Source organism: Oryzias melastigma, linkage group LG18 (genome assembly GCF_002922805.2).
Source record: "Oryzias melastigma strain HK-1 linkage group LG18, ASM292280v2, whole genome shotgun sequence".
Lineage (NCBI taxonomy): Eukaryota > Metazoa > Chordata > Actinopteri > Beloniformes > Adrianichthyidae > Oryzias > Oryzias melastigma.
The window spans coordinates 432,379-442,116 of NC_050529.1; the positions used below are offsets into that span (position 1 = coordinate 432,379).

The 9,738-nt window shown below is 49.6% G+C and overlaps 2 protein-coding genes across 3 annotated transcripts; one reads left to right on the forward strand and one right to left on the reverse strand.

Annotated features, from left to right (window-relative positions):
• Positions 1-2,449: 2,449 nt before the first annotated feature.
• LOC112141504 (neural cell adhesion molecule 2) lies at positions 2,450-5,220 on the reverse strand. The gene is made up of 4 exons (XM_024264656.2): positions 5,036-5,220; positions 3,493-3,816; positions 3,082-3,432; positions 2,450-3,014 (listed from the first exon to the last, which is right to left on the reverse strand). The coding sequence occupies exons 1-4, from the start codon at positions 5,091-5,093 to the stop codon at positions 2,833-2,835; spliced, it is 915 nt and encodes a 304-aa protein (XP_024120424.1). The 5' UTR covers positions 5,094-5,220; the 3' UTR covers positions 2,450-2,832.
• On the forward strand, positions 5,148-9,423 carry LOC112141507 (protein turtle). Of its 2 annotated transcripts, XM_024264659.2 has the most exons (8): positions 5,148-5,283; positions 5,872-5,998; positions 6,614-6,784; positions 7,046-7,081; positions 8,253-8,513; positions 8,588-8,833; positions 8,961-9,122; positions 9,193-9,423. In XM_024264659.2, the coding sequence occupies exons 3-8, from the start codon at positions 6,745-6,747 to the stop codon at positions 9,282-9,284; spliced, it is 837 nt and encodes a 278-aa protein (XP_024120427.1). In that variant the 5' UTR covers positions 5,148-5,283; positions 5,872-5,998; positions 6,614-6,744; the 3' UTR covers positions 9,285-9,423. The 2 variants fall into 2 exon arrangements, with proteins under 2 accessions (XP_024120427.1, XP_036072557.1); XM_036216664.1 differs by lacking the exon at positions 6,614-6,784.
• The last annotated feature ends 315 nt before the right edge of the window (positions 9,424-9,738 follow it).

Consider the following 9,738-nt stretch of genomic DNA (forward strand, 5'->3'; position numbering starts at 1 on the left):
GATGTTTAATCCATGAATCGGATTATCTCTGAGTTCGGATTCTGAGGGACAAACGGATCACAGAGAATTCGAAGGAATGAAGGAAGGGAAGTGGAGACAGAACCTCCAGCAGAACCAGAGTGGTCGTGGTGGTGGGGGGGTTACTGATCGAACAGGAAAGTGAGTTTTTTTTCTCCAAACTTTATTTAAAATGAGCGCAGACAGTCGCTCAGGAGAACCTGGATCACCACAGATCCAGAGTCCAGCAGGAAAACGTCTGTTTGTTTTTATGTCTCAATAAAGTTTTACATGTTCTGACTTCCTGGTGGAACGGTCCGTTTATATCCCACACTGGAAACTGCTTCAGCGTTGGTGGATTTGCATTTATGGAGGAGAGATTTGACTAAAATCATAGATCTGAAATCTAAAGTTTGATCTCATTTCCATGTTCAACCTCAGACAGACTGAGGGGCGGAGACGAGAGGAAAGGGAAAAAACACATTTTACTCACAACAGAGTTCAGACCTGAAACTGTTCAGATACACAGAGTTCTGCTGTCACTGCAGCGCCTCCTGCTGGAGGACAGAATACTGACAGACCAACACAGACATGGAGAGATGATCTGCTGCTTCATCGGTCAGGAACAGCAGCTGATGCACAACTGCAACTCAGAACATGACCTGCTAACTCACCTGGAAGTAGGTACACCTGCTAACTCACCTGGAAGTAGGTACACCTGCTAACTCACCTGGAAGTAGGTACACCTGCTAACTCACCTGTAATCACACCTGTAATCCCAGCAGTAACTACTCCATTGTTCAGCTGTAGTTCTCTGAACATCTGAATCAGCAGAAACAGCTGCTTCGAGTTGTGTTACACGGTGAGTGTTTGTGTTTAGGAAACTTTCACCTGAAACATTTCCAGGATGTGCAGCACCTCCCATCTATCTTCTTCAGATGCTTCATTAGATCCTCATGTTCCTGATGAACTTCACAGCTGCTGCTTCTCACTGCAGTTAGTGATCCTCCTGCAGTCTGAGGATCAGATAATCATCAGATAATCATCAGATATTCATCAGATAATCATCAGATAATCTTCAGCTCACAGCAGATGCTCCCTTCATTCTCCAGCAGGTGGCAGTCTTCCATGCCTCTCAGAACCATCTCCAATCAGCTGATTCCTGGACTCCTCAAAGGTCCACAGCTCTGAGGAAATCCTGTTCATCTGATCTGATCTGATCCGAACCACAGCTTCAGAACACCACCAGAACAAACAGGAGTACTGCATATGAGGACCTGCTGCAGGTCAAGGAGATATCCTGCTGTTTTCAGAGGTGAAGCAGAAGCTCAGTCGGGCTTTCTGCTCCACCCACAGCCAGAGGGCGGAGCAGAAACATCTCCAGGTAGGAGTGAAGAATCAAGAAACCAAAGGAGGAGGAGAATCCATCAACCAAAGCAGACGTCATCCAGGACACCAGTGGGTCAGTGGTCCAGCTGAGGGTCATCCCGGAGACCAGAACCCAGCATGAAGATGCAGACTCCAGCAAGGCAAGAGCCAAACATAAGAAGAGGAACTTGAAGAGGGCTGGATCCTCAGAGGAGAACACGAGGAGAAACGGAGGAGCTTCAGAGGAGCTGCACTAACCGAGGAGCAAGCAGGAGGATCTGCTGGGAGACAGTCGGCGGTTAACACAGGAAGTTGTCTGTGGAACCAGAACCTCAGCAGAACCTCAAGGACAGCTGCTCCTGTGAAGGATCCCTGGTGCAGTTCAGGCTGGACACCAGCAGGTGGCGACATGACACCTCCTCTGAGGAGGATCAACCCCAGAGGAGAACCTGGAGCTTCTGCAGTTCCGAGTCTGAAGCAGAACCAGCGGAGAGTCCGTGGACTCCTCAGCGCTGAGGCTGGAGAAGATCTGGAGAACCAGAATCCAGATCCGGTCTCCAGCTCAGGAGGAACTGGTTCTGCTGGAGTTCCTGAGCTCCTTCTGTTTCCTCAAACAAGTTCCTCCTGAGGACCCTTCAGGTCATCTCAGGTCGTCAGCTGTCCCTGTCTAACACTCTGGGGGGGGGGGGCTGAAACGGAGCCTGAAGAATGTCATACATGACCCCCCCCTCCCCCCACACGCTCTCAAGAAGTCATGTTTAGAGGAGGCAGCACCGTTTCCCAGAAAGCTCCTCCTCCTCCTCAGGCTCCTCCTCCTGAAGTGACCTCCAACAAGCTCGGTCCTGCAGGTGGACTCCAGGTGGACCAGCAGGACCAGGTAAAGGTCTACCAGGTGTTCAAAGGTTCTACAGAAACCATCTTCTCCAGAGGGTTCAGAGGAAACGGGAAGAGGAAGTGACTCCTGGTTCCTCTGCTGTAGTTTGGCGGTTCCTTCACTTCCTGTTCAGACTTTTATTCTGAAGTCTTCTTTTGTTTTATTGTGAAGGTTCTTTCCACAGCATCACTTTGAAAGGAAGAGTCAGGATCACTTCATTCAAGCTTTAATATTTGATGCAGATACTATAAACCTTCAAAATAAAAGTCCACACAGATACAAAAATAAAAGCTTCTAGAAAAACAAAATTCTACTTTTAATGTGAAAATCTGAAGTTCTGAGTATAATTACAGGAAGTCCTGACAGTGATTACAGGAAGTCCTGACAGTGATTACAGTCATGTCTACAGGAGCATGAACGCATCGTTTTATTGTGGCGAGAAGGTCCCCTCCCCCTCTAACAGTCCTGCAGGTTCTGCTGAAAGAACTCCGGGAGCTCCAGTCGACCCGCTGGACTCTGGTCAGAACCTGACGGCTCACAGGAGCCAAACAAACACGGCGGAGGATCCACGAGGGTTCAAACCCCGCCCCGTTCTAGACCACCGCACACTCGCGCTGGAGTCCAGGGATCCCGTTCTGCTTCCCAGACCGGCGGAGGAACACGGCGAGGACTGCAGCCGCCGCCGCTCCCAGCGCCGCTCCAGCGGTGAAAGCTCCGGCGGTCAGCGCCAGGGGGAGGCCGTCCTCTGCTGCTCCATTGTGGGCGGAGCCTGCAGCTGAGGAGCAGAAGGACTCTGCATCACCTGTTCAGCTCTGACCCACACTCACACCTGAGGCGCTCACCTGCAGGAGACACGGACAGGTACACGCTGCTGATGGGGTCGGGGTCCGAGCTGGACCTCCTCCTGCGGGCGCCGCTCCTCTGGACCGCTCTGCACTCGTACGTCCCCGAGTCTTCAGGCATGACGTTCTTCAGAGTGACGGACAGGTCTCCGAGCTCCGCCCACCGCCCCACCTCCAGGCGGTTCCTGAAGGACGGGTGCTGACCCTGGACCACCCCGCCCTGGATGAGCAGCACCTCCTGCGGCTCCAGGTCGTGTCTGCTCCACGTGACGCTCACCTGCGGGTCCACGTGTTCGGCGCGGCACGGCAGCGTGACACTCTGCCCGCTCTCCGCCTGGATGAGCTCCAGCTCTGCAGGAAATCAGCTGTCAGAGGTCCGACTCTGGTTCTGACGGAGCTCCTCGGACTCACCTGGAACCACGAGCAGCTGGACGGTGCTGATGGGTCCGGAGTCCGGCTGAGCGCCGCCTCCTTCCTGCAGGACTCGGCACCAGTACGTTCCAGAATCTCCGATGTCCACGTTCTCCAGAACCACAGACGGGCCTCCGTCCTCCGTCAGAAACACCCGGTCCCTGAAAGACGGATGCTGCAGGTCCGAGTCCAGGGGCCGGGCCCTGAAGACGTACTCCTCCTGCAGGTCGGCCCGCCTCCACTCTAGAACCCCGCCTCCATGGAGGTGTGGAGCGCCGCACGTCAGAGAGACGTTCTGTCCACGTTCAGCTGTGATGATGACTTCTGGAGACAGGAGGAGGAGGAGGTGTTAGAGGAGGAGGAGGAGGAGAAGGAGGAGGAGCTATCAGAGGAGGAGGAGAAGGAGGAGCTGTTACAGGAGGAGGAGGAGGTGTTAGAGGAGGAGAAGGAGGAGCTGTTAGAGGAGGAGGAGGAGGTGTTAGAGGAGGAGAAGGAGGAGCTGTTAGAGGAGGAGGAGGAGCCGTTACAGGAGGAGGAGCTGTTACAGGAGGAGGAGCTGTTACAGGAGGAGGAGCTGTTAGAGGAGGAGGAGCTGTTACAGGAGGAGGAGGAGCTGTTAAAGGAGGAGGAGCTATCGGAGGAGGAGCTGTTACAGGAGAAGGAGGAGTTAGAGGAGGAGGAGGAGCTGTTAGAGGAGGAGGAGAATGAGGAGCTGTTACAGGAGGAGGAGCTGTAACAGGAGGAGGAGGAGAATGAGGAGAAACCTCCAGCTCCACCGTAAACATCAAAGAAGACCCGGATGATTCCTCTAGAATCCGTCTGTTCTCCAGTGTGATTGTTCAGATTAAAGAGTGATTGACAGCTCAGCCATCCAATCAGAAACCTGATTTCTCCTTTCTTCTAGTTTGAACAAACTGATCTTTTATTGGATCAATAGAGATGATCAATGAATCACCTAATGGTTGTAACAGCAGAGGGCGGAGCTTAAGGTGTTGTTGATGTTTAGTCCATCTCAGCTTTCTTTGTTCTTCATTTGTTTAAATCTAACTTTATTAACAAAAAGTGATTCACAGACGGTTCAGAGAATGGGGGGGGGGGTCCAGTAACAGGAAGTAAAATGATGAAGATGAGGAAGAGTTCAGAGCACCAGGAGTTAGTATTTAGATATTTTTCAGACAGGTTTTATAGTTTCAGATTCGAGGACATTCTGAAAAGTTCTTTGAATCTTTACAAACGAAGGAAGTTTCATATATTTACGTTCACGTGTATATAGAATTTAAATAAAAGAGGAACAGACCCTGATGTTCTTAATTTATTTAAAAAAAATAATCAGCTTATGGCAGAAAGAAACCAGAAGAACGAGTTTCCCCAGCGGTCCAGAACATTCGTATCTTCCTGGTTCTTCTTCACGTGTCTGACAGCAGAATCTTCGAGCGTCCCTGAACGCCTCACCCCGCGCGGCCTGCGGTTCTGTAGGAACATCGGGGTTCTTCTTCCTGCTTTCGCCTCCCGAAGTTCAAAGTTTGAACTTCAAAGTTCTCACCTGGAGAAACGGCGCCGACGCTGAGAAGGAACAGAACCAGAACACAGAGGAGGTCCATCTTCAGTCGAACCTCCGCTCCGTCATCAGCACAGCTGAAAGTGGACCGACGGTCACGGAACCGACCGACCGACGCTGCGGCTCCGGCGAGCTGTTGACCGAACTTCTGGCGACGGAGGGCGGGGCCAGAGCCCTAATATACAATGGGCGGGACTGTGGGCGGCTCCCTCCAGTCTGTGACGTCATCAGCGGTGCTGGAGAAACTTTTTCCCCTAAAACGAAACTGTTTCTTTAGCTTTGTGAGAGACAGGATGTGATATAATGTTCGTATCCTTTTAGGTTCTGTGGAGTTGTAGTTCTACAGAATATACTCTCATTTTAATCAGTGATATATGATTATAGAATATAGATTATTTAAAATGTCTCGAAAAACGTGTTTATGAGTCATTTATCACTGAAACATAAACCTCCCACACAGAAGGTCTCATTTCTGAAGAATGTTGCTGGAATATTATATTTTAAACAAGAAATTGATTATTTTTATAGTCTTCCAATGAGCAGACCAAATTAAATGTTGCACTAAGAGAGTTATAATAACCAGAATCGACTAAATGAGAAATAGCCCCTCTCTCCTCTCCCACAGTGTTCCACATGTTTCCTTAGTTCTTCTCTCTGTCTTTTACATTTTTATTCTAAACTCCGCTCTGATGAAAACGTGTTTTTGGTGTTTCTATCACATTCTTGTGGCTTTTTTGATGATGGAGGAAATAGAGAAAATTAAGATTAAACTACATTTCTGAGTGTTCTTTATTCACATTAGTGTCGTATTTGTGTTGTAGAAAATACGCTGGGCGGGGCCACAGTCTCCATGCTCCGCCCCATTCTGAGGCATCCGCCTGCAGACGAACAGATCCATGAACATCTTCGTGTTCCTGGCCTGAATCTGGATCTGATCGCTAATGCGAGGTAAAGGGGCTGTAAGCTAGAGGGAGAGTGCACAAAGGGATGATGGGAAATGATGCACCAACAGTCAGAGGTGAATTTCTGATGAGCTGCTACCGCTCTGCAGAAACTATGTCCTGGAGAACCACAGATTTGGTCTGTATGATCGTTATAATAATGAAAACACATCAAGGTGGACTTCAGTTTATCTCGGTTTTCTCTTTCGTTTATTTTCTCCTCATCTCTTTGCTGAGTCTTACCACATCCTGTTCAAACACCCTCCCTAAAAGCCCCCCCCCCCCAGCACCGTTAGACCGTTTCCTCCCTAACCATGAACACGGTCCAGACCTCCTCAGAAACTCCTCCAGGAGTCCTCCACCTCCTCCTCACCACAGCCTGCAGGTTTTCCTCACTGCTCCTCCTCTTTAAGATCTCTGGTTCACAGATCCTCATTTGATGAGTCCATGTAGTCGAAAAGCAGACCCCCCCCCCCCCCCCACACACACACACTACACCTCGCAGTTCCTCAGAACAGAAACTCAAACTTCCTGTTCTGTAATAACGTCTTTTCTACACCTGAACGGACGGATTTTCTGAGAAGTCAGAGCTCTGCAGCGTAGAGGATCTTTGTTCTTTCAGATGGTAAATGGGATGAAACGCAGCTTCAGAAATAATGCTGTTTCAGCAGTTTGCTGTAAGGAGGAAACCACATCCTCCTCATCTTCAGAAGAGACCGAGGCTTCATCTCAGACGGAGAGCGACTCCAGACCATGAAGACGATGAAGAGGACGACTCTGCTGTTCCTCCTCTGTGAGTAAACGTCTGACCGTACGGAGACCTGAGGAGGTGTGAGGAGGCCTGAGGAGGTGTGAGGAGGTCTGAGGAGGTGTGAGGAGGTCTGAGGAGGTGTGAGGAGGTCTGAGGAGGTCTGAGGAGGTCTGAGGAGGCCTGAGAAGGCCAGAGGAGGTCTGAGGAGGCCTGAGGAGGTGTGAGGAGGCCCGAGGAGGTGTGAGGAGGTCTGAGGAGGAGTCTGACCTCCTAACGATGAAACTCGGTCTTGTGTCTCTGCAGCGGCGGCGTCTCTGCTGTGTGGATCTTCTCAGCGAGGTCAGTGAGCGTCAGCCCGGTTCCTTCAGAGGCCTTCTCCAGAACATGTTCTGACCCGGCAGCCGTCCTCATGTCAGCTCCAGAACCTTTGATGGAGGAAGAAACGCTTTTTACAGATCAATAATAGATTCATAAAAGACATAAATCGATTTAGCACATGAAGCTAAAGTCTGCTAGCTGGATGCTAACGTATGATGGGATTTCCCATAGGACGGCTAATGCTAACGCTAATGCTAACCTAAACACACATTACTGACTAAATGAACATCTTTATAGGACTTCTCCAATCTCTTTTAAGGACGTTTGTTTAATGTGATCATTTATGGTCTAAAACAGTTTTTTCCTCATTCTTTCTTCTTCTTCTGGAATAAGGTGTCATGCTTTAGCGTGATCGCCACCTAGTGGTCAGACTGAAACATCCGTAACACTGTATGATATTAATCTCATTATTTCACTGATACATTTACAGTATGTGAACTGGATCAGATTACTATGAACATCTCCAAATCAAATACAGATGAATGTATTCCTAAACAATGTGTCTATAAACTCCAAATTGAATTGAAGGTTTGAAAGAATAGGAAAAAAACTGAATTGTTTCTGGGGATTATTATTGATGTGAACCCCTGGTCTCCTCTGTCCACTTCCATCCCTGACTGAACGTCCAGCTGAGACCTTGAAGGAAACCTCAGAGGAACGTTTCAGGAACACGGTTTCTCTGGACCGCAGTCAGGAACAGGAACTACTAGAACTGAACACACGACACATTCTCACTCTCCACGTGACCGCACTGGTATCCTTAACCTGGTACTGAACACAGATTGGTACCGGTTCTGAAAGCGGTACCAGACGCAGACCAGGCTCGGGTTAGGATACGGTGGACTCAACCTCGGGTCCTGGTCGGTACCCTAACCCGAGCCTGGTCTGCGTCTGGTACCGCGTCCTACAAAATGACCGGGCCCCTGATTTAATCAGAACACCCAAAACATCAGAAAGTGAGGAGAATGTGCTGGAACAGAAGGTAGGAGGACAGCAGGGAAGTAGACTTCAACTGTCAGACACGGAGGGGGAAGCATCATGCTTTGTCACTTTCAGAATACACTTGCATTAAAAGTCTCTTTTCAGAGTGAATTCTGATTGTTGAGGACCCTCTGGTCACTTCTGGTTGCAGTTGGTGTGACTGTGAGTCCCAGCAGATCTCAGTTCTTTGAAGGAGAATCAGTGATTCTGAACTGTGAGGACGACAGCTCTGCAGGATGGACTCTGAGGAGGAACTCCTCGGAGAAAAAGAGGACTCAGTGTGACGAGTGGGGAGAAGCTTCTGGCTCCTCCTGCAACATCAGCTACATGTACGAAGAGGATAACGGCATGTACTGGTGTGAGTCCAGAGGGGGAGGAGCCAGCAGCATGGTGGTTAACATCAGTGTCTCTGGTAAGATCAGACTGTGGAGTTAGTGTTGCTGCAGCTGTGTGCAGATGGATGAAATGCTTTGTCTCTGTGTTGAGGTGGATCAGTGATCCTGCAGAGTCCTGTCCTCCCTGTGATGGAGGGTCATGACCTCACTCTGAGCTGTCAATCAAAGACCCCTCCCTCCAACCCCTCAGCTGCTTTCTATAAAGATGGCTCCCTCATCAGGACTGAGCCTACAGGCCACATGACCCTCCAGCATGTTTCCAGGTCTGATGAAGGTCTCTACAAGTGTCACATCAGGGATCATGGAGAGTCTCCATCCAGCTGGATCTCTGTCTCAGGTGAGGAGCTCCTCAGGGTCAGAGGTCATGGTCTTCTTCTTACATAGTCTGGGAACAGGAAGTCCCATCAGGTCAGCTGCTCTGTGATTGGTCAGAGTCATCCGTCCGTTCATCTCTGTATTTGCAGTAAATCCCGAGTTAACAACGGTTTTCCTCCTGGATCCTGCTCCGCCTCCTGTGCCCCCCGCTCGCCGCTCTGTGTTCGCCGTGGTTCACCACCTGCTGGTCATCTGCCCGTACTTCATCTCCACTCTGCTCATGGCGTCTCTGTGCCGCCGAAGAGGTCCAGGTAACTCCGGTCATCCGTCCTCCGACCGCCGTCTGAGCCGTCACTGAACTCCTCCTCCGCTCCGTCACAGGAAAGGACCGGTCTGTCTCCATGGTAACGGCAGCGAAGAGGTTCAAAGAGGACGGAGACGACACCGCTGTGACCACAGAGCATCACTTCTGACCTTCAGCGCCGCTGCAGTGACCTTTCTGACTGACCCTGCTTCTACCTGCAGTCTCCACCTCTCCTGTGATAATGCCCCGCCCACATGCTAGATGTCCTCTGGGAAATAAACTGTACTAATAAACCTGATTGGTCACCATGCTCTCTGGGTGTGTTTTCATTGGCTCCCTCATCAGGGGGTGGAGCTAACATTGTTTAAAGAGGTGAAGATTTATTTATTTATTTATTTATTTATTTATTAGTTTATTTCACAGGGACAGTGCACGTCAATAGCATCGCTGCAATACGCCAGAGTTAGCCAAAAAGCTATTTTTCATCCGTAGTCCCTGGACAGGTGTTAAAAATTGTCAACCTAAAAATCTTAAAACATCAGTTAAGTACGCAAGTAAAAAATAAAGAAATACATACAAAATAAAGGTTAGAAAATCAGTTAAAATACATATAAAATACATAT

What these genes read in the sequence shown, in the direction of transcription:
- LOC112141504 (XM_024264656.2), bottom strand. Translation starts at nt 5,093, where the DNA reads ATGGACCTCCTCTGTGTTCTGGTTCTGTTCCTTCTCAGCGTCGGCGCC. An exon ending in CGTCGGCGCCGTTTCTCCAG is followed by an intron (nt 3,817 to 5,035) that starts GTGAGAACTTTG and finishes TCCTGTCTCCAG; the next exon opens with AAGTCATCATCACAGCTGAA. An exon ending in CCAGCTGCTCGTGGTTCCAG is followed by an intron (nt 3,433 to 3,492) that starts GTGAGTCCGAGG and finishes GATTTCCTGCAG; the next exon opens with AGCTGGAGCTCATCCAGGCG.
- LOC112141507 (XM_024264659.2), top strand. Translation starts at nt 6,745, where the DNA reads ATGAAGACGATGAAGAGGACGACTCTGCTGTTCCTCCTCT. An exon ending in GGTTAACATCAGTGTCTCTG is followed by an intron (nt 8,514 to 8,587) that starts GTAAGATCAGAC and finishes CTCTGTGTTGAG; the next exon opens with GTGGATCAGTGATCCTGCAG. An exon ending in GTGCCGCCGAAGAGGTCCAG is followed by an intron (nt 9,123 to 9,192) that starts GTAACTCCGGTC and finishes GCTCCGTCACAG; the next exon opens with GAAAGGACCGGTCTGTCTCC.